This window comes from Solanum lycopersicum, chromosome 5 (assembly GCF_036512215.1).
Source record: "Solanum lycopersicum chromosome 5, SLM_r2.1".
In the NCBI taxonomy this organism is placed as follows: Eukaryota; Viridiplantae; Streptophyta; class Magnoliopsida; order Solanales; family Solanaceae; genus Solanum; species Solanum lycopersicum.
The window spans coordinates 33,318,440-33,343,632 of NC_090804.1; the positions used below are offsets into that span (position 1 = coordinate 33,318,440).

General features: G+C 35.6%; 1 protein-coding gene and 1 pseudogene across 1 annotated transcript; one reads left to right on the top strand and one right to left on the bottom strand.

Annotated features, from left to right (window-relative positions):
• The first annotated feature begins 401 nt into the window (after positions 1-401).
• LOC138348771 (uncharacterized) lies at positions 402-848 on the top strand. Its single transcript, XM_069298348.1, has one exon. The coding sequence runs from the start codon at positions 402-404 to the stop codon at positions 846-848; it is 447 nt and encodes a 148-aa protein (XP_069154449.1).
• Positions 849-24,187: 23,339 nt separating this feature from the next.
• Positions 24,188-24,803, bottom strand: LOC109120280 (uncharacterized; annotated as a pseudogene).
• Between the last annotated feature and the right edge of the window lie 390 nt (positions 24,804-25,193).

Sequence of the window (25,193 nt, forward strand, 5' to 3'; positions counted from 1 at the left end):
ACAAAAATCATGCACCGTCGTTGGACGCATAAATATTGGTAAGACTATTAAACTTAGTGTCTATGTTCATTAAACACACAAAGTTTTAATGCTAAACAAATCTACTGAATATCACAGCTAATCCTAGAGAAGGCGAGAGGTATAATAAGAGGCTATTATTGAATCACGTACGAGGTCCAACTTCATTTGAAAACTTACTTACAGTTAATGGATTGCATTGTGAAACTTTCAAGAAGCAGGCAAAGAAAGTTGGTTATTGAATCAGATAACAACATCTATCAATGTTTACGCGAGGTAGTCACCTTCAAAATGCCCATCGCCCTTCAAAATTTATTTGCTACAATCTTAGTGCATTGCAACCTAACCATGTGAGATATCTATGGGACACATATTAAGATGACATGTCTGAGGACTTTCAAAGGCGGCAGTCCAACACAATTGAGGCACAACTACAATGTACCTTCAAAAGTATTAACGGTTACTTAGAGAGTATTGGACGAAGTGTTGACAAATATGATATCCCTCAAATCAAACAACATTTACAGCAACCTGAACCACATGAATGTAGAGAAATAATAGAAGAAATGCCTATCAAGTTTGTAGTTGAAGATGTTGACACAAAATCAAATTTGATACAAGAACAAGCACAAATTTACAATACCATTCTCGGGAGGGTGAACTCAGGGACACCGAGGTTATTCTTTGTAGATGGGCCTATACGAACTAGGAAAACTTTCCTTTATCGGGCATTACTAGCCAAGGTGAGAACAAACGGAAATATAGCATTGGCATCAGCAACCAGTGGTGTAGCAGCAACAATATTACCTGGAGACCGTACGACACAGTAAAGATTTGGCATACCATCACAAGAAAATGATACAAAGATGACAAATATGTCAAAACAAGGTGGAGGGGCCAAACTAATTAGAAAAACTAAATTAATAATATGGGACGAAGTACCAATGTCTAAGTGACACACAATTGAAACCATCGATAGAAGCTTTCACGATATAATGGATAGCGACAAACCGTTTGGAGCTAAGGTCATGGTTTTTGGAGGTGACTTCCGTCAAGTTTTGTCGGTGGTCCCAAAATCAACACACTTAGAAATGGTAGATGCAACTTTGATTAGGTCCTATTTGTGGCCTTTAATGGAAAAGATACAACTATCAACAAATATGCGTGCAAAAAGAGATATAACTTTCAGTGAGTTTTTTGCTAAATAGTGGGAATGGAGAAGAAACAACAATAAAGGAAACATAAGTCGCGCTTCCTAAACAAATGACAGTCAAACAAAGTTAGCATATTAAGCCAGAAGAAAAATTAGTCAGGGAAATATTTTCGTCCGTACAACAAAATTACAAGTGTGCTCCGTACATAACAGAACGGGCAATCTTGTCAAGTACAAATAAATTTGTAGATAACCTAAATTAAATGATTATTAGAAAATTCCTAAGAGAACCAAAACTTATATCAGTTTTGACTCTATGGAAGATGATACTAATAACTACTTGTCACGCCCCGATCTACCCCCGAGACGCGGACACGGGACCTACGACAACAAATGATCCCAAGCTAACCCTGTTGGCATGATAATGAGCATACTAAAGAAATAACTAACACAAAAGCTAAATCATAATTTAAAATGAAAATATGGGGAATACCCCTGTTAATATTCCACGGAGTGTACCAGATATGTGCAACATCCTTCAACTCGTATGATGCAAAATCAACTCGATCATTCCTAGTGACTTGCATTACATCAAACATCATCTTGATCTCATCCAAGAAATTCTGAGGATCCTCATTAGTTTGTGATCCTAAGAAATCAGGCGGATTCATCATAATAAAGTCACGGACCCTTGTTGTTGTTGATCCACTATTTGCATTCACAGGAGCATGAACCAGATTGTTCTGCTTGGCCACACTCTGTGCCAACATCTGAATGGCGTTCCTAAACTCATCATGGGAGATTTTCTGATATGGTAATGGAGGAGTTGCATTTGTATTCCTGGCATTAGCTCTACGAGGAGGCATGATCTGAAATGTAGAACGTCGAGTTACAATGGAATTAGATCATACGTTACGCACGATAAAACTAACAAGAAAGTGATGCTTTTCCCAAAACATTTCATATCTCTGTTTCATTAGATGTGGTGCACTTTACATCCATGAAAATGACTCTACTTAGTGCGACTTCATACATCCTAGGACACTTAAAACCTATTGCATACAGGACCTAGGATTACAAGTGATCCCAAGATAACCCTGCTGTCATGATAATGGGCATAGTAAATAAAATAACTGATGCGGAAGCTAAATCATAATTTAAGATAAAAATATGGGGAATACCCATATTCTATAACTGAGAAATTTTAAATTACTGAAGAATTTAATACAAGGAAGTTTTTAACTTAATACTAAGCTGAATAAACTTTGTCTGAAAATATCCTCTAAACTAACTAGACATGCTGGGACAGGCCCCAGCTAAGTCTAGCAAAAACTGAAACTAAAGGACTAAATAATGAAAAGAAAATCATGACTATTGTCATCAGAGAATGAGGACTCACCACTGAATCTGCTAAACTGGAGATCGGGAATCGATCTAAGAGCGAAGTGGATACTGAGAACCTTAACCTACATCATGAGAAGATGTAGTGCACGTATGTGTTAGTACTTGAAGGTACTGAGCATGTAGGATAGAGTAAAGATGAAATAAAAACATAACTGAACAAGCACAAAACCAAGTATTATAATCGAAACATGATATATACTGAATAATAAGCTAACAGGATGCAATGACCAAATTTATAATATGCTAAGACTGCATACTAACTAAACTATCAATATGGTCAATGGATTAGAGAGTCTGACTGAACTGTGGAAGCTACTAATAACCGATAATAAAAGCACATGAGCTAAATGTGGAGTCCGATATATACGCCCCATCGAGAGGACCCAAAACTCTACAAAAGGTATAAAGGAATGTTGGTGTGATCTCTACATTGATGCCCATAGAAGGGATTTACAACCTACTTTGGTAGTATTTCTGGTACAAATTGGGTACGCTGAACCCTAGTCCAACTCGGTATTATGTTACTCCCAATGGATAAAGTGATTAAGACATTATGATTGAATTTCTATAAATATTGGATAGCTCAAAACTAAACATGCAAACTGAGAATGCAACAATTAATATGATAATGATGAATTAATAACTAAGGCATGTGTATCTGAAGTAACTGAACCTATCATGTGTAATTCACAAACTAAAGAAATACATAGCTAGGGTTCTAAAAGATATGCGATAAACTGAATAATAACTTCACAATCTGATTTGGAACATATATTTTACTAATTTATGATGATCTTCTATAATTTTAGAAACCCCTAGGTTTAATCATGATAAGAAAATAAAAAAACTGACTGAAAACTAGGGATCTAATGGGTGAAAGGAACCTAATAGTGAAATTCTACATACCTGGTGATGAAATCCACGTAAAAATATTTAGATTTCGGGACTGGAACTGATGGAACCTTGTTGTGTTATTGAACTAGGTATCTTGACCTTTTTCTCCTTTCTTGCTTCTAATTTTTTATGTTTTGATTATGATTTTGACTTACGTAAGTTTTAGTTTATGTTTTTAGGCTTAAACAAACTAAAATATGATCATTTAGGGTCAAAACGACGTATCTTAGGGTTTAAACAAAGTGGGAAAAGACCTCTGAGTTACTTGCTGTCGGACCAAACGATGTTTAGGACTGACGGGCCGTCATACAATCGACGGTCCGTCGTTTGGGTTTGAGGTTGGGTCTGTTCAACATGCCTTTACTAAAACAGGGATAAATTTTTACTCGGAGGTCTTATTTTAGCAAACTCGGTGGCTATAGAAAGCTAATTCAATGATCTATCATTTGATAGGTCATGGGACACTGAGTTCATTTATTACTAATAGTTATGATAATTTTAATATGACCCAAGAACATTCCCCCTAACAATCGACGGTCCGTCGTTTGGGTCCGTAGGTTGGGTCTGTTCGATAGCCCTTTACTAAAATGTGCATAACTTTTTACTCGGAGGTATGATTTTATCAAACTCGGTGGCTATGGAATGATAATTCAATTATCTATCATTATATAAGTCATGGGACATCTAATTCATTTTTTCTAAGAGTTATGATCATTTAAAGATGCCCCAACAGAATTCCCCCCCAACTGTTTGCTAATATTCACCTAAGGTCCGTAGGTCCATCTACGGACCGTACTGTCCAATTGTGGTTCTTGTCAGAGAGTGGGAAGATAGGGTCTTGATCGACAGACACAACTACGGACCGTAGTCTAACTTACGGACCGTAGTTCTGTCCGTGGATCGACGCTTAGTCAATTTTTCTAGGATGCATCATGGGAGATTTTTCAGTCACAAACGACAGATGTGTAGTACGGGCCATGGTTCAGGCTACGGTCCGTCGATGGTAACCATCGATTGGACCTGCAGATTTATGAAAAGCTAGTTTTTGTTCTGCTTTGGGTACGGGGTGTTACATTATCTCCCCCTTGGGAATATTCGTCTTCGAATGAAGACTAATCTTACTGAAACAGAGGGAGAGAGCTGCAATCCCTACTACTAAACACTGAGGACTGAGTTTCTGATTTTATTAAGTTCCATGAACATGCAAATACGCTTAAAATGCAATTAAAAACTGAGTGAATATGATTCTAAGGCTGAATTTCACGCATGAATGACTGAAAAACTTAAGAGGAACTATTACCTAAAGTTGAAGTTGAATCGAAAGGAAAGAGGTGAAGATACTTGGCTTTCATGGGCGCTTTTGCTTCCCAAGTAGCTCCCTTTACGGACTGACTCCTTTACAAAACCTTGACTGAAGCAACTTCTTTGTTTCTCAACTTTCTAACCTGACAGTCAAGAATCTCAATTGGTAAATCCTCATAAGAAATACTATCTTTCACCGCCACACTCTCTAATGACACTACCAAAGCTGGATCACCCACACACTTCTTCAAGAGCAAGATGTGGAAGACCGGATGCACTACTGCTAAGTTTACAAACAGATCTAACTCATATACCACCTTGCCAATCCTTTTGAATATCTTGTAAGGGCCTACATATCTAGCATTGAGCTTCCCTTTCTTGCCAAATATCATCACCCATTTCATAGGTGACACTTTCTGGAAAACACAATCATCAACTTGGAACTCTAGTTCCCATTTTCTTACATCTGCATAAGATATTTGATAACTCTTGGATGTCTTAAGTCTCTCTCAATGAGTTCTCAATGAGTTGAACTCTCTCCATAGCATAAAAGACCGAATCTGGCCCTATTAAAGTTGTTTCACCTACTTAAAACCAACCAATAGAGATCTTCATCTACGCCTATACAAAGCCTCATAAGGGGCCGTATGAATGCTGGAATGGTAGCTATTGTTGTAGGCAAACTCAATTAGAGGAAGGTGATAACCCCAACTACGCTTGAAATCGATAACACAAGATCTCAACATATCCTCTAGGGTTTAAATGGTACTCTCTGCCGGTCCATTCATTTGTGGATGAAATGTTGTGCTAATGATTTCCACCAATCGATTTATGATGGGAATAGTCGTAGTTCCCGGTCCTAGCATTCTTATTATCCTTAGCATGTTCCCTAAGCTTATCACTCTCAACCTGTTGAGCATTAGTCATAAGCCTAGAGAAGTTCATATCTCCCAGTAACATAACAATTTTGCACTTTGTTTTCACCAAATCTGACACTCCATATAAAAACTTATTCATCTGAGCCCTAGAGCCAGCAACCATGTGAGGAGCATACCTGGAGAGTTAGTTAAACTTGTGTCCACACTCTTGTACTGTCATGTTTTCCTGCCTCAAGTTCATCAATTCCTGAGCCTTTGCTTCTCTCAACTCAATTGGGAAAAACCTCTCCAGAAAGGTCTCACTAGAGAAATCCCAAGTAGTAGGAGCTGTATTTGTACCCCTATTTTCCTTCCACATAGTGTAGCGGATATGAGCAACATCCTTCAACTGGTATGATGCAAACTCAACCCGATCATTCCCAGTGACTTGCATTACCTCAAATATCTTCTTGATCTCATTCAAGAAATTCTTAGGATCTTCATTAGTTTATGACCCTAAGATCTCAGGCGGATTCATCCTAATAAAGTCACGGACCTTGCTGCTGTTGATCCACTATTTGCATTCACAGGAGCATGAACCAGATTGTTCTGCTTGGCCACACTCTGAGCCAACATCTGAATGACGTTCCTAAACTCATCATTGGAGACCTTCTGATATGGGACTGGAGGAGCTGCATTTCTATTCCTGGCATTAGCTATATTAGGAGGCATGATCTGAAATGTAGAACGTCGAGTTACAATGAAATTAGATAATACCTTACGCACGATAAGACAAACAAGAAGTTTTTCCTAAAACATTTCATATCTCCCTCTCATTAGATGTCGTGCAATTCACATCCATGAAAATGACTCTATTGAGTGCGGCTTCAGACATCCTAGGACACTTAAACCTATTGCATACAGGACCTAGGATCACAAGTGATCCCAAGCTAACCCTGCTAGCATGATAATGGGCATACTAAAGAAAATAACTGATGCGGAAGCTAGATCATAATTTAAAATAAAAATATGGGGAATACCCATATTTTATAACTGAGAAATTTTAAATTACTAAAGAATTTAATAAAAGGAAGTTATTAATCCAATATTAAGATGAAACTAACTATGTCTGAAAATATCCTCTAAACTGACTAGAAATTCTGGGAATGGCCACAGCTAAGTCTAGCAAAAACTGAAACTAAAATACTAAATACTGAAAAAACAGTCATGACTATTGTCCTCGGAGAATGAGGACTCAACACTAAATTTGTTGTACAGGAGCCCGGGAATTGAACTAAGTGTGATGTGGATGGTGAGAACCTGAACCTAAAATACGAGAAGATGTCGCGCACGTTTGCGTCAGTACTTGAAGGTACGGAATTTGTAGGATATATAGTAAAGCTAAAATAAAACATAACTGAATAAGCACAAAAGCAAGTATAATAATTAGAACATGATATATACTTAATTTTGGGCTAACTGGATGCAATGACCCAATTTATAACATGCTAAGACTGGATATTAAGTGAACTGTAAATATGGTCAATACATTAGGGAGTCTATTGAACTGTGGGAGCTACTAATAACCAATAATAAAAGCACATGAGCTAATTGTGGAGTCCGATGTATATGCCCCATCGAGAGGAACCAATATACCCTGCCAGAGGTATAAAGGCATGCTGGCGTGATCACTAAACTGATGCCCATAAAGGGGACTTACAACCTACTTGGCTAGTAGTTCTGGGACTAATTGTGTACGCTGAACCTTCGTCCAACTTGGTATTATGCTACTCCCAATGAATAAAGTTGTTAAGACATTATGACCGAATTTATCTAAATACTAGATAGCTCAAAACTGAACATGGAAATTGAGAATGCAATAATTAATTTGATAATGATGCATTAATAACTTAGGCGTGTATATTTGATGTAAATAAAATATCTAACCTAGCATGTTCAATTCAAAAACTAAATAAAATACATAGCTAGGGTTATGAAATTCATATGGTAAAATGAATAATAACTTTATAATCTCATCTGGAACATATATTTAACTAATTTATGATGATCTTTAGTAATTCTAGAAACCCTAAGTTTAGTCATGATAAGAGAATCAAGAACTGACTGAAAACTACGGATCTAATGGGTAAAAAGAACCAACTAGTGAAATCCCAAGTACATGGTGATGAAATCCACTGAAAAATATTTAGATTTTCGGGCTGGAATTGATGGAACCTTGATGCTTTAGTGAACTAGAGTTCTTGACCTTTTTCTCCTTTCTTGCTTCTAATTTTCTATGTTTTGATTATGTTTTTGACTTAGGTAAGTTTTAGTTATGTTTCTAGGCTTAAACTGACTAAAATATGATGATTTATGGTCCAAATTATGTATCATAGGGTTTAAACAAAGTGGGAAAAGACAAAAAGACCCCTGAGTTAATTATTGTCGGACCAAACGATGACCTGGACTGACGGGCCGCCGTACAATCGATGGTCCGCCATTTGGGTTTGAGGTTGGGTCTGTTCAATAAGACTTTACTAAAATAGGGATAACTTTTTACTCAGAGGTCTTATTTTAGCAAACTCATTGGCTATAGAAAACTAATTCAATTATCTATCACTTTATAGGTCATGAGTCAATTAATTTATTTATTACTAATAGTTATGATCATTTGAAGATGACCCAGCAACATTTCCCCCTAACTCTTTGCTAATTTTCACCTACGGTCCGTAGGTCCATCTACGGACCGTAATTGTCAATCGTGGTTCTTGTCATTGAGTGGACATATGGAGTCTTGATCGACAGACACAGCTATAGACCGTAGTCTAACTTAAGGACCGTAGGTCTGTCCATGGATCGATGCTTATTCAATTTTTTTGGGCTGCGTCATGGGAGAGTTTCAGTCAGAAACGACGGACTTGCAGTACGTGCCGTGGGTTAGGCTACGGTACGTCGATGGTAACCGTCAATTGCACCTGCAGATTTCTGAAAAGCTAATTTTTGATCTGCTTTGAATTTAGGGTGTTACATACTATCAAGCTCAACACATTAACACCAAATAGGCTCCCGCCGCATAGGTACCTTTTCAAATACATTTAAACTATTGAATATGTCTTATTCTGTACAATTCATGAATCTTTTACATTAGGTTACTGCTGAAAGAAAATGCACCCATCATGATGCTAAGAAATGTAGAGCCCTCAAATTAATTGTGCAATGGGACAAGATTAATTTGTAGAGGCTTTAACAAGAATTTCATACATGCTAAAATAACAACATGTCAATATGCCAGAAACCAAATTTTTATTCCAAAGATACAAGTATCACCGCCGGAGAATGAAGGATATCCTTTCAAAATTTTCAGGAAATAATTTCCAATACGACTAGGTTTTGCAGTGACAATAAATAAAGCACATGGTCAAACAATACCAAATGTTGGATTGTACCTACCACAAAATGCTTTCTCGCATGGTCAATTGTATGTAGCACTATCAAAAGGAATATCTATGGCGCAAACTAAAGTATTGGTCATGATTGAACAACCAGATCGCCACAAAAGGACATATACCAGAAAAATTGTCTACAAAGAAGTTTTAGCAGAGATTCAATTACTACCAAGACTGGAAGAAAGCAAACATGGAAAGATATACAAACAACACGAAGCTGATGAGATATTAAATGATGTATGCAAGTGGGGTAAAAGAGCAGACTATATGAACTAACAAATGTAACATTAGCATTGTATATATACAGTTAGGTCAATATACAGTAAATTAATTACGGATTTAAAAGAGGCATGTATTTGATGCTAAAGGGATATCAATATTTGCATACACGTCCAATGCCCGCACAACTAACCAAACCATACTCCTTCGCAGCCACATGTATATTTAGGTTATTAAAGTAACTAAGCTTAGCAACTTGGTGGTCTCAAATTTAAGAATTTTGCTTTTTATTTTTTATGATAGAGAAATGGAAATAGTTCCTACTTTAAAATTTGAAACTTTAAATTTATCAAATATAAAATTGAATTTAGGAAAATGTTTGAGAAGGATGAAAAATGATTAAAAGGATGTTTTTGGTCATATTTTGTAAATTTAAAAGGTATTTTTGATTGAATGAAAATTATAAGGGTGTAATAAAAACTAAACTAAAATAATTTGGATGAATTTAACTAAAGTTAAAAATACATTAAATGTCATGCATATATATTTTTTATTTTGTTCTTCACATTTCACCTTGTTTTCTCCTCCATTTTCAAGAACCAGAATGTCATCTTTCACCTCTCATCTTCATTTCGTTAGAACCAAGAAAAAAGTTTGAAACAATTTAGAAAACCCAAATCCATCTTCTCCGATCATCCATTTTTATCTTCTCCGATGTTGTCACCATCTTCTCCATTGCTAAATCCGTTATAGAAAGCAAAAAATCCGTTAATAAAATTCCTGTCCAGCTCTCAATTCATTTTTCAAACTCAAAATCTTGATTCAACTTCCAATTTCATTTTAGTTCAAAATTCCAACCCAACTCCTAAATTCGGTTGATCCTGAATCATTTCCATCTCCTGTCATAAATAGAATAGGAGGTAGATCAGAATGTAAATAGTGTTTCAATGAGGTATCCAATTATTTTTCGGTAATACTAATGAGGAAAAATATGCATTGTTGTCTACATCTTCTTCAGGTATAATTAGCAAAACTCGAATAAAAATTTCTAATTTTGATCATAAAAATATTGAGTCTAAAGTGGTTAAAAGTTGGAATTCTAGAAAGAAACTTGTTTTAGTTGAAATTATTTGTATAAACAAAGACTCAAATTCTTAGGATTTAGTTGCATGAACGGCTGGATTTCCATTTGACTCGTTAAAAGAGAAAAGAAATCGAAGCTAGAGTTGTTAGTGTAGTTGGCGCGATAGAAGAGTATAACTATATTTTCATTAGTAATCACATTATTATTAAATGGAGTGAAAATGTGTTGATTTGGCTGACAAAGGATATGTTTGTTGATATTATACCTGAATGATATATTGGGTAATTAGATTCTACAACTACCTGTTTACGTACTAGCATGTTACTTTTGGGGTGGCATTGTCATAAAGGACAAGATTCCAACTAGGCCAAGTAAGGGAAGAGTGATTGTTATCGGTGCAGGTCTTGATGAGTTGGAGGTTGTAAGGCAACTTATATTATTTGTATTTCAAATAATTGTTTTGGAGGGACGAATGCGTGTAGGTGGAAGGGTGTATACGGGAAATATGAAAGGGGAGAATAAAATAGCAGTTTCTAACTCAAGAGGGAGTGTTTTGACAATTACATTAGGGAATACTCTGGGTTTGTTGGCTCGGCAATTGTCGTATACACTTCATACGGTGAGAGACCAACGTCGACTCTACAGTGCTAACTGAAAGCCCGTAGAAAGTATTTATATAAAAAAGTGAAGACGACTTATAATGAACTGTTGGACAAGGTAAGCAAGTTTATGTAAATATTTTCTCCGATTTTTTATCTTGGAGAGGCATTGAAGACATTGGGAAAAGATTTTAGTGTTGCGATGAATCATGAGGACATAAGCTTGTTTAATTTGCATTTGGCAAATCTGGAATATGCAAATGCAGGTTTGCTTTAAAAGCTTTCCTTAGCATTTTGGGACCAAATGACCCCCACGATATGGGAGGGGATCACTAGATTAAAATGCGCCTATTATTTTGAAATGTGCCTATTATTTTGAACGGTAGAGATATTGTGAAGGTAATTACCGCGGGGCAAATATTTGAGTGAGATATGGCATTGTGCACTGTTACTCTCGGGGTTTTGAAGAGTGGTTCTATCACGTTTATTCCAGATTTGCCTCACAAAAGAAAGAAACAATAAAAAGATTGGGTTTTGGACTATTAAACAAGGATGCATTGTTATTCTGTATGTGTTTTGGGACTCCAAGTATGTGTTTTGGGACTCCAATGTTGATACATTTGCATATTCCAGATTCACGAGATGCCAATTAAACGGGCTCATCTTCTCATCATTCATCGCAACACTAAAATCCTTTCGCAAAGTCTCCAATGCCTCTCCAGAAGAAATAATCATAGATAATTCTAGCGTGACCTTGTCCAAAAGCTCATTATAAGCAACCTCCACTTTATTTTACCCAAATACTCGTCTACAAGCTTCCCGTCAACACGATGGAGTGGACATTGTTGTATCAACTTATGAAGTGTATACGACAATTGTCGAGCCAACACACAAAGTGGATTCCCTAAAGTACTTGTCAAAACACTCCCACCTAATTCAGCAACTTCTACTTTATTACCTCCTTCCATCTTTTTCGTATACACCCTTGCACCGGCATACTTTTGTCCCTCCAAGATAATTACCTCAAACCCAAATAACCTTGAAAACGCCTCCCCAACAAGACCTGCCCCAATAACAATCACGCTTCCCTTAGTTGGCCTAGTTGGAATATTGTCTGTAATTGCCAATTCCACCCCAAAATTAACAGATTGTATGATAATGTAAGACCCCCAGAATGTGTCTAAAGCTTCACATGTGCCTATAAGCTTTTCAACATGATAATTAAGTGTTTTAAAGTATGCATGATTTATTTTAAGTCATTTGGAAGTCAAACATCCAAGAATGACCAAGACGTTCGAAAGTTAGCCCTTAAGACGTGTGTGTCTTGAGTGTGCCTAGCGCGTTTGGATGTGTTGCAAGTGTTATTTCAGGTTAAACTGATATGGAAGGTCGTTGACATGATAAGGTTTATATTTACATTGGAAAATTTCGGGTACGACTTCCGAAGGGCCCTGAAAAGGTCCTCAAGGAGGACGCAAACTCTGCCAAGACACTACTTTAGCAATGTCTACCAACGACCCTAAATCGACGGCCAGTAAGTTCAACTACACCCCGTCTATAGTGATTAGTTGATTGGGACATAGCCCGATAAAGGCTCAAGGCATTTTTCAAGCCCCAGAACCAAACGCCTGCAGTACGGTCCATCGATGGACCTACAGGGAGCCGATGGGTCCATTGATGCAGCCTGCAAATTAACTGACATGCACACTGTTTTTATTTTTGGAAGAATGGAAAATCTACCCCATGTCCAAACCTGACCCTAGTTTGTTTTTTTGGTTATTTTTGGGTATATTAGGTTGATTAAAAATATCAAAACCCCATTCCCAATTCAATTCTAAAAAATTAGACTTTCTTCCCAAAATATTCTCTCTAGAAACATCCATGCGAGATAAAGTTCAAGGTCAGTTTGTAGATGGGATTTCCATGGGTTCTTCACCAAGTTTTCGTGGTTCCTTCATCTAATAAAGGTATGGTGATCCTTCATCTCTAGTTAATATTCCATCTATAAAGTTCCTTTCAATGTTTTCAATGCAAGCTCATGATCAAACTTCTTCTTCTTCAATCTATTCATGGATTCTTTCTCAAAACGATTTCAAAAGAATTATTATGATAAATTATGGATTATCTATTGTTTATAATGATTTTTTCAATCCAATTACATGATTAACCCTTGGTCTCTTCTAAACTCTCGATTTAGCCTATGTGTGGGATTTGTGATCTTGACTTTATGTTGATTTAGTTATGATTCTAGCATGTTGAATTGCTTATATCTACTTCCTATGATGTAATGTGACGATAAATTATGTGTTGTTGGTCCAATGTGGATTAATTCATGAATACTTGATCTCTACTTCCTATCAATTGTTAAAGAAACATATTCACTCTAATCTCGACTCTATAGTGCATGAATGTAGGATTTCTTTTATATAAAGATAATTGTAGATACTGTGTTATATTAATAATATTGATGAATTGTGGGTATGAATCGTTGATGATCAAAGCAAGGGAGTCTTGGTAAGGAATTATCTAGGTTCTTCTAGCCTATGGATTTGATATTGTAATGTACATGATGTGATGTCAATTATAGGATAGGTGAAGCATGATTTAGTTTAGGTTGTTATATCTTTAGATACTGCCCTACATGTATATTGTTGATGAATTATGATTAATGATCAAGACAAGGGAAATTAATTAGTGATCTATGTCTCTCTACTTTCTAGTAAATTGGTGATGTAATCTACTTGCTAGTAAGCATGATCTTGTAGTGGCTTATGCATGATTTTGTTTTTGTAAAAGTATATTTAGCTACTGACCTAGATATGGATTGTTGATGAAATATGAGTATTGATCAAAGAGGATCAAAGGTTGATGAATTGGTAAGAATGACTCTCCCCTCTACTTTTCTATAGAATTGTTAGTTGATGAAGCCTTGTATGACAGTGTGGTTTGGTCCACTTATGGTGGTAGTGTTTGCTTCTTGCATATATATATATATATATATATATATATATATATATAGTGTGGTTTGGTCCACTTCTTGCATATATATAAAATATATATATATTACTGTGTGGTTGTGATGATCACACTATGTGAAGCTTATCCCTAGTTTCTTATTCTAGCCATGATCTGGGTTGCATTGCTAATGTTATGATCATGTGAATGGTTATAATAGGATTATGTATATATTCTGCCAGTGATGAAGGTCTTATAATTTTCTATGTGAAGTAAAGTTCGCATATGTGCATTATGACTAAAGCTTATTGTAATGATATTGTAAGTCTTGAATAAATGTGCCTCATGGTATGTTATCATCCTATGAAATATTTGATGTATCATTAACTAGGATGACTTGATAGGTGTACTAGTATGGGCAAGGGTATGGGACCTTCTCTATGCATTGCACATATGTGCCTTGATAGGATAGTTCCTAGGTGTGTGATTTATGCACAAGAATATGATGCATGAACATGTTATGAACATGTCTTATATGCCATAAGAAAAAGTATATGGTAAGATTAAGTATGACTATACTTAGTGTATAAATGTGTTTATATGAAAGGATTGATCATATAGTTACACTTGTGCACTTATGCATGAATGAAATGAAGTATGAATATGTGTGATCTAAAGGTGTTATGTGAAAGGGTTGGTCACATATATGTATACACACAAACATGTATGATGATATAGTCAATGGAGGGGCCTTGAAAGGTGTTCTCAAGTGTACCCTTAACTAGATGGTGCTTCAATATGCTATGTGCATGTGAAAGGGTTTCTCACATGATATAGGTTGATGAACTCTCATCTCTGACCTATGAGCTAAGAATATGATGAGTTAGTCTCCTAAGGCCTATGTTTTATAAAATAATATAATAAAGGTTTTTCAATAAAGGAAACTTAGCTTAGCACCGAGTGAACTTAGATGAGGCGTGTCCCTTCCCATTGTAGGAAGGTAGGTCACCATAGTCATCATGAGGTTGTTAGCCTCATAGACAAATGGCATAGAGTGATATTTCCATAAATGGATAACTACAATGCCTCAATAGGCATAAAGAGGGTTTCCACATATACCTTCAAGTTCCATAACTATAATTGCCACATAGGATCTAGAAAGTGTTATCACTTAGTATGCTAACATGTGTTAATGTTCTACTTTCGCTAAGTAGAGCACCTTCCATTGGTGTAAGGCTCTACAACACCAAATTTCATGTTTAGAACCCATGGTCTTAGTGTCGGTTCAGTCTATATTCTCTAAAGTAAAATGGGCAACCGAAGTAAATGATTAGGACCCTAACTAGGACAACCTAAGGGAAGTTTGCTTAGTGTAGGTTGGGATATGAGACTTCACCTATGCATTGCACAAGTAGCTCTTGAAGGTATTTCTAGGAAGGTGTTCCAATGTATATGTATTGGTATATGATTATGTTCTTTATGCATGTCATTATAGTATTGTCTACTTGTTGTGATGATATGCATGGTGTGAATCCAAATAGGTTAATATGAAGTGGTTTGTCCTTATGTGCATAATGTTGGTCTTATTGACTATATGATTGAAGGTCCTACTTGATATGCATGTAGTTGACTATGATATTATGATTGGTATATGAAGTATATGTTATGATGCTTATGGTCTTATGATAGGTTTACTAAGTCTGTGTGAGGTTATGGGGCTTCACATGTACATTGCACTAGTGGACTTAGATTAGGATTGTGAGTAAGGTATTATGTTATATGTAATGTGAAGTATGTGCCTTGTCATATGAAATGTTCCTATGAATGTATATGTTGAGTTGAAAGATACATGTATGGTTTCCTTCTGGCTTTAGGGGATAGTGTTATGGGACATTATTTATATATTGCACCAAGTGTCAGTAGAGGGTAACTTGGGAAAATCAAGAAGTTAGAGTAATAAGAAGTTCACTGTAAAGAGGGAAAATGCTGATTGTAAAGAGAAAAAGAAGGTTACTATAAGATGGAAAACCTTACTGTAAAGTTGTCCTAAACATGACTTAAATGCTATGTGTCATTTTATGTGATATTATGACTATGATATATGACTAAATGAAGTATTTAAGTCATATGATGCTTAATAAATTAAGTTTTATGAAGATTTCTCAAAAAAGCATGATGCATGGTTTCAAGCAAAGTGTCCCTTTTAAATGCATGTTTTTGCATGGTTGTCATACTTAGTGAATTCTTGTACTAACTTTATTCTTCTCTACCTTTTTACAAAAACTGTAGGTTATGGATGCTTAAAGGATGTCTTTAATGGTGGGGAGCTTGATATGTGATTCCCAAGATCAAGGAAAGGAATCCTTAAGTCCAAGGATTTCCTAAATTATGGTTTACTGTATAGTTATATAATAAATTTACTTATGATTTATGTTGTAAGGTTCATGTCCCTAATGTACTCTAATTATGTTGAGTCTACGATGACAAAAAGAGACTAGATTCTTTAACTATGTTGAGTCTACGATGACAAAAAGAGACTAGATTCTTTAACTATGTATTATGATATTTCTTATATAATGGAAGTGGTGTTCTAGCATATAATGTGCTATAAAATTTTAAATTTTCCATTAAACTTATCTATGACAATGCGATGAATGATAACTATGGGCTTGTATAAGACCTCCGATAAGTCAAGTACTCCATGTTACTTCTAGAGGGTGCTCCCCGGATCTGACAGATAACAAGTAGTTATATGCAAAATCTACTAACTCTACATCATTTAAGTATAACATCTACAAACATATCCTTTGTTAGCAAAATCGGCACACTTTTATGCTATTTAGTAATAATGTGATTTCTAATCAAAATATAGTTATATTGATCTATCCCCCTAACTACACTAACAACCCCAACTTTAATTTCTTCATCCTTTAACAAGTCAGATGGAAATCCAGCCGTTACCGCAACTAAAGCCTCAAAATTTGACTCTTTGTTTATACAAATAATTTAATCTGAAACAAGTTTCTTTCTCGAATTCCTAATAACCACATTAGAATCTACATTTCTATTAGCAAAATTAGTTTTTTCACTCGAGTTTTGCTAATTTTACCTAACGAAGATGAAGATACTAATGCACATTGTTCCTCGTTAGTATTACCGAGAAAATCATTGGATACCTAATTTAAACACTATTTACTTTTTGATCTACCTGCTCTTATCATGAAAGGTATGGAAATGATTTAGGATCAAACCAAATTTACGGATAGGGTTAGAATTTGGAACTGAACTAAAATTGAAAGTGAAATTTTTAGGTTTAAGTTGAGCAAATGAATTGGGAATTTAGGAGGAATTTTGTTGAACCAAACTCGAGCATGTTGGAATTAATGCATCAATGTTAATCTTCCAAAATTGTCTCTTAGTTTTTCAAGAATTCTTTTTAGAATTTAGTAGTACATGTATCTAGTAAACTGTGATACATGTATTTAGTTATGTGTGCAAGGCTTTTTGTTTTCTATTTTGAGTAGTATAAATAGTGATATAGTTGTAGATTGTTATCATCTCAAGTGGTCTTAAGTAGCCTATAATAAACTTGAGCATTTTATAAAGATATTATTTTTCCTTTCATATTTCCTACAAATTTGGTATCAAGAGCAGGTTTTCGTTCTTAATCTGGGGTTAGATGAAGAAAAAAATATGGCATCCAAAACAAATGAAGGTGTTGATTCTTCAGTTGTTCTAACTCCATATTTTGATGGAACTGATTTTGAATACTGGAAGATAAGAATGAGAACACATTTGAACGCTGAAGGTTTGTGGACTATTGTTGCAAATGGCTTTGAAGAGCCAGAAAACGATGGTAATCTTACAGCAGCAGAGATGAAAAATCTTGAGGCTAAGTATCGTCAAGATGCAAAAGCCTTGATCAAAATCCAAATGGGAGTCTCAAGAGCATATTTTGCAAAAATTGCTACTTGTGAGAATGCAAAGGAAGCTTGGGATTTTCTGGAAACTAAGGTGTATGGTGACGAAAAGGTGCGAACTATAAATCTTCAAACTCTTAGAAGAGACTTTCAAAATTTAAAGATGATAGAATCTGAAAAAATTGATGAATATTGCACAAGAGTCATGAATATTGAGAATGAAATGAGAAATCATAGTGATACAATTTCTGACCAACAAGTTGTGGAAAAGATTCTAATTAGTGTCACAGAAAAGTATGAGTACATCGTTGCAATCACTGAGGAGACGAAAGATCTTTCTAAGCTTTCCATCAAAGAGCTAGTTAGATCATTTCGTGCACAAAAGAAGCGAAGATTTTTTCGTGAAGATCAACCCAAAGAGACGGGTTTCCAGGCTAAAATAAATGAGAATTCTCAAAAATTCTCAAAAAATCATCAGAAGAAAAATCAAAAGCCAAAAAAGAAGCAAGATCATGATGGTTCTTCCAAGAAGGTTGAAGAAAAAGGTGAGAAAAACTCTAGTCTTTTTTGTAAAGTTTGCAAAAAGATTAATCACAATACAGAAAAATGTTGGCACAAAGGCAAGCCCTAATGTAACTTTTGTAAAATGTTTGGCCACGTTGAAAAAGATTGTTGGCACAAGAAACGGGAGCAAGCAACTTTTTGTGAAAAACAGGATGAAGAAAGGGAAGAAAATCATTTATTTACTTCTAAATCTGATGCTTCAACAAAAAGCAATGAATAGTATGTTGATACTGGTTGTAGTAATCACATGTCTGGAGATGAAAAGACTTTCCTCTCAATTAATAATCGCAGCACTACTTAAGTGAATATGGGGAATGGAGCCTTAGTTGATGCGAAAGGTAAAGGTACTATTTTGATCAACATGAAAGGATGCGGTAAGAAAATTCATGATGTTCTTTATGTTCCTGACTTGGAAGAAAATTTGCTTAGTGTTGGTCAACTCATGGAAAATGGTTGTTTTTTGTGTTTAGAGATAATTATTGCAAGTTTTATGATAAAATTGAGTCAAATCAAGTCATTGTTGAAGTAAAGATGATAAAAAGAAACTTCCATTTGCAATTTCATTACAATGCATTAAAAATGAAATTGTAGATGATTCATGGCTTTGGCACAAAAGATTTTGTCACTTTAATTTTCATGGTTTAAAGCTTCTCAAGAAAAAAGACATGGTGCAAGGCCTTCCTGAGATACATACTGAGGTGGATACATGTGAAAGTTGTATAATGGGAAAGCAACACAGGAAGTCTTTTCCAAAAGGGGTGTCTTGGAGAGCAAGTGTATTTTTGGAACTAATTCATACCGACATTTGTGGACCAATGAAGACTCCATCTCTTGGAAGTCAAAGGTATTTTCTAATCTTTATTGATGATTTCTCAAGAATGACTTGGGTTTATTTCTTGAAAGAAAAGTCAGAAGCATTAGCTACATTCAAGAAATTTAAAGCCCTTGTTAAGAAGCAAAAAGGTTGCAGCATCAAAACCATTCGCAGTGATCGAGGAGGTGAGTACACAAGTTGAGAATTTGAAGAATATTGCAAAAATGAAAGCATTCAGAAGCAACTTGCAGCAGGGTATACTCCTCAACAAAATGGTGTATCTGAAAGAAGAATAGAACAATTGTTGAAATGGCCAGAACTATGATGAATGAGAAAGGGTTGCCAAAATATTTTTGGGCAGAAGCAGTGCATACAGCAGTTCACATCCTTAACAGGTGTCCAACAAAGGCACTAAAGGACAAGACACCAGTTGAGGCTTGGAGTGGAGTTAAACATTTTGTAAGTCATTTTAAAATTTTTGGGTGTATTTGTTATGCTTATGTACCTGCTGAGAAAAGAACAAAATTGGATGAAAAAAGTCAAAAATGTGTCTTTCTTGGTTATAGTGATGTTACAAAAGGATATAGGCTTCTCGATGTCAAAACTAACAAACTTGTTGTTATTAGAGATGTCATTTTTGATGAAAAAACAACATGGAATCGGGAGGATAAAAAGATAGAGAATACTGCTATCATATCTTCAAATCAAGAAGAGGATGAGAAAGATGAAGATGGGAGAAATCCCAGATTCAGATAATGAAGAACCGCCTCCAAGAGGAACAAAAATGTTGAGTGACATTTATCAAAGATGTAATTTTTCCGGTGTTGAACCAGAAAATTATGAAGAAGCAATAAAGCATGATGTTTGGAAGAAAGCCATGGAAGAAGAAATTCGAACGATCGAAAAAAATAATACTTGGGAGCTTGTGGCTATTCCTAGAGAAAGAGAAGTTATAAGTCTAAAATGGATTTACAAAATCAAACTCAATCAAGAAGGAGATATTCAAAATCACAATGCAAGGTTTGTTGCTAGAGGCTTCACGCAAAAACCAGGTATTGATTTTTATGAAACTTTCTCTCCAGTTGCTCGTCTTGAGACAATTAGAACGGTAATTGATGTTGCTGCACAAAATAAATGGAAGATATTTCAACTTGATGTTAATCAACATTTCTGAGTGGAAAACTTGATGAAGAGATTTATGTTGAGCAACCTCAAGGATTTTTTGTTCAAGGGTGAAGCAGTGTCAAACCAAAATATCCAACAAGAATTAGCTCTCCCTGACACGGAGGTGATCAAGCCGCACCTTCTAAAAGGTGTATAGACTAAAAAAAGCACTTAACGGGCTGAAGCAAGCTTCAAGAGCCTGGTACAATGAAATTGATACATACTTTCTGAAAAATAATTTTAAGAGAAGTAAAAGTGAAGCCACTTTGTATGTGAAGAAAGAACATGGCAGCATTATCATTGTTTTGTCTCTATGTGAATGATTTGCTCTTTACAGGAAATGATGTAAAGATGATGCAAAATTTCAAACAAGATATGATGCAATCTTATGAAATGAGTGATCTTGGATTGCTAAATTATTTCTTGGGCATGGAAGTTTCTCAAGTGAAAGAAGGAATTTTCATTTCTCAAAAGAAGTATACTAAAAGTATTCCTCAAAAATTCAAAATGATGGATTGCAGGTCTGTGGCCATACCATTAGCACCAAATGAGAAGTTTAGAAAAGATGATGGAGAAAAGAAAGTTAATAAATCACTTTTTAGGAGTTTGATTGGAAGTTTGCTATATTTTACTTCCACAAGGCCAGATATTATGTTTGTTGCTAGTTTATTATCCAGATTCATGCAAGAACGAAGCCAAGTGCATTTTGGAGCTGCAAAGCGTGTTCTACGCTACTTGCAAGGAACAATGGATTATGGGATAATGTACAAATTTGGTGGAAATTTAAACTTAATTTGGTTATTCTGATAGTGATTGGGCTGGAAGTATAGATGACATGAAGAGTACTTCTGGTTATGCTTTCTTATTTGGATCGAGCATTTGTTCTTGGTTATCGGAAAAGCAAAGTGCTGTTGCTCAATCCACTGCCGAAGCAGAATACGTTTCAGCATCCAAGGCTACTTCTCAAGCTATTTGGCTTAGGAGAATATTTGAAGACATTGGTGAAAAACAAAAAAAGGGACTGTTCTGTATTGTGATAACAAATCAGCAATTGGAATTGCCAAGAATCCAGTCAGCCATGAAAGATCAAAGCATATTTCCATCAAGTATCAATTTATCCGAGAAGCACAAGAGAAAGGCGAAATTCAGTTGCATTATTGTCAGACAGGAGAACAACTTGCTGCTATCTTCACCAAAGCACTTCCTAGAGAAAAATTTTGCTATCTTCGAGAACGCATTGGAGTTATCAAGCAAATGCATTAAGGGGGAGTGTTGGAATTAATGCATCAATGTTTAGTCTTCCAAAATTGTCTCTTAGTTTTTCAAGAAGTCTTTTTAGAATTTCGTAGTACATGTATCTAGTAAATTGTGATACATGTATTTAGTTATTTGTGCAAGGCTTTTTGTTTTCTATTTTGAGTAGTATAAATAGTGATGTAGTTGATGATTGTTATCATCTCAAGTGGCCTTAAGTAGCCTATAATAAACTTGAGCATTTTCTAAAGATATTATTTTTCCTTTCATATTTCCTACAGAGCATTAGTGATAAGTTTGGGGTTGGTGTCACTGACTCTAATTCTATCCTTCTGAATCCTAATGATGAAGAAACAATATTGGTTGATGGTAGAACTATCCATGCTTAAAATACTTTGGAAGTTACCACGGTACATGCACTTCGTCATTTGGCGCAAATTATGGTGGTTGGTAAAATACGTTATGGTGGGAGCAGAAACTTTATAGTTCTTGGCTGTTCTATGGTAATTATCTTATGCCATTTTTCTCTTTCCTCAATTAAATCTTACAGATTTTAAGCTTCTATATATATCTTTTTTATGATTGTGTTCTAGTAGCCCGTCTAAAAACCACCTATTTTTATGAAAGTATGATTACAGTTAACATAGATCTGATTATCGACCTTAATGTTGTGTCTTGCAGGTGATTGAAATCTGCTATAGGTGTCCATTAACTCTTTTTCTTATTGTGTGCAGGCAGTGTACAAAATATATTTGAGCATCTCTGTTGTTAGCTTAAGAGGAAAGAATTATGTGCTGTACAATTGTGCGCTATTGTGCACGATTGTCATCAAAAAATATTTCACTATTGCTAGCAGAGTCACAATTGAAAAGACATCTTTTACATAAGTAAGCAATTTGGAAATTTTGATTCTCTTGATCTTTTCTCTATTGAATTGAATTGTGTTAGGCCAAGTAGGTGTGCAGGTTTAGTCCTCTGTTTGATTGCTTCCATATAGGCTTTAACATTCTGCTCAACTGCTCAAGATGACGGAGAACTTTGTGCCACTGCATAACGTCTATCTTTGCTGATGTCTTCAAAGGATCTTTATCTTCATTGTGTAAGTGACTTGAAGTTTTACTCAGAATGATCGGTTGAAGAAACATTTATGTTGCTGGATCTTTGTTCTATCCGAAAGCATTACACTATCACAGAACCAGCTTGTCAAGTTCCTTCAATCTGTTCAATAGTTTTAAGGTCAAAATTCGTATAGATGAATATATTGATGTTAACTTAGTGCTATTAGTGCCCCTGTTTTGCCAAATACAGTGAGATTTTTGTTAATGCTAACTGAAATGGCACAGATACAGTATTTAAGCCTCACTGTTTGTGTTTGTTTTTGTATGTTTGATCAACTATACATGTATGTATGTGTTTCATCGCTGAAGTTGGATTAACTGTACGTTTTATGTTTGTGTTTTGAAAGAAGAAGTTGGATGTATGGGGAAACTGTACCTAAGTAGTGTCAAATTTTCAGTGCCATTTCTTTGTCAACTAAGTTCCAATTTTTTGCCTGCAGTGAATGCTCACAAATCCGTGTTGCCTAAAAAGGTCAAGAGATTCAGGATTGCAACAAACAATAGTCACAGAAGCTTCCACTTCTAGAAGAAGGGAACAATTGATGATGTTCTAAGCCCTATCGAGTCATACCATATGAATGATCCTTCTGGCACGCGCATTAAGCAGGAGACAGAACTCCAGCAGATGTAGAACTTTGCATTCAAGCTGACAATGCTCTCTTTCCATCTTAACTTAATAGTAATATTCAAATACTTATTTATGTTTTTCAAGTGAAGCAACTTCCTTGTACAATATTTTTAATTAGAAATTTGAAGCATCACTATTATCTGCACCCGGGAACAAAAAGCTAGTCAAGGCACTACCGATGGTGAGGTGTTTGACTCCAGAAAATTGCAAGAGGATGAGGTCATGGAAGCTTTGAAGTATGTATGTAGGCTGATACCTCACAAGTATAAGCCTGTGATAAGGCTAGACATTGTTCTCCGTGAAAGTGAAGAGAGTTGTCTAGTCGTTTAAGGCTCCTTTACTAGCTGTTCTACATAGGTTAACGTACACTGTGTTTGCGTTTTAATGATTTATAGAAGTCTGGAAATGTAGCTTTCATTATATTGTTCATTGAGTTACTAACTATTGAGGCTACAGTCTTTGTTTTGCATCTGAAATTTGAGGATTAGGGCTCCCATTTCAACTAATAAATGTTCAACACAATTATTATATTGTTAAATTGAAGTTTCCTCTTTACTTCTCCTTTGAACACGTATGATAATCTCTCATTTCTAGGTTTCATGTTCTAAAACAAAGATCCATCAAAACGTGGTATATGTAAAATCGCGTCCATACAGAAAGACATGTTTCAAGCTCAAAGCTACATCAAGCTTGCTTCTCAGGACAAAATTCAATCATGGGACATGGTTTCATTTACCTACACACAGACATGTTGTAAAACATCATCAGTTTGGCTTGAGAACAACAGCATTTCCTCATTGTTGACCCCTGGTGCAAGAGCTATCATCTGCTGGTAACGTCGTGTCATTATTAGAACAGGTCACAGATGGATCATCATTCTTGGTTGGTTTAAATTCTATGGCATCCATCTGAGGTCATTTGAAGCTACTAGCTTTTTCTTTTGCTGACCTGAATACATTTGAAATATAATCAGCATTCCCCTCACCATCTTGTTCTGACCAGTTTTTGACCCAAAGTAGCAGAATTCCATGAGATAGTTCTTCCTATACGATAACTTGAACTTGGTCTTCTTATAGATCCATTTCTGAGATGCTTCTTAAACACAACAGCTAGAGAATGTCTGAGAGTTTTCATTATTTCGTTAGTAATTGAGAATCCACACTCTTTCATTGACCTGACCATGATGATAGAATCCTCTGAATCTGCTGTGTGCAAAGTCACTTGACGAGATTTTCCCTCAATTTTTATAGTGAGATTGATGAGGTTGGGCACTGCAGTGTGGGTATGCTGTTGAACATAGAAAATCCCCGCAGATGGCTTGTTTGCAATGAACTTTATCATGTCCATCAATGACTCGATTATCTCTACAAAGCCTTCCACTGTGGAAAACAAATGCATTTTCTTGATCATGAAATGTTCTCTATCATTGGTAGTGTGAGAAAACAAATTAGACAGAGTTCTCAATAAACTATTCACAAGTTCTAAAATCAAAAATCTCTTTTGTATGTTAACAATGAGAAGAAGTTGGCAGTCAGCATAACATAGTACAACAACATACCCAGTGTAATCCAACAAGAATCGAGGTAAATATATTATGTACAAAACCTTGTGCTATGTGTAACTGTATCAGGTAGTCCTTATCATTTTTAAAGGCAACATATTGCTAATGTAATGTCACACATCCAAACCTGCACCATATGAAGTAAGTCTAGTATTTTAAGTGGACAAAGATAGAGTGGCGGACCCTTCATACCTGAGCTTCGAGGGCTATGGTTGGTCCAAAGTGTCATTTTCAGATGG

Coding starts and splice junctions, on each gene's coding strand:
- LOC138348771 (XM_069298348.1), top strand. CDS start 402: ATGTCTGAGGACTTTCAAAGGCGGCAGTCCAACACAATTGAGGCACAA.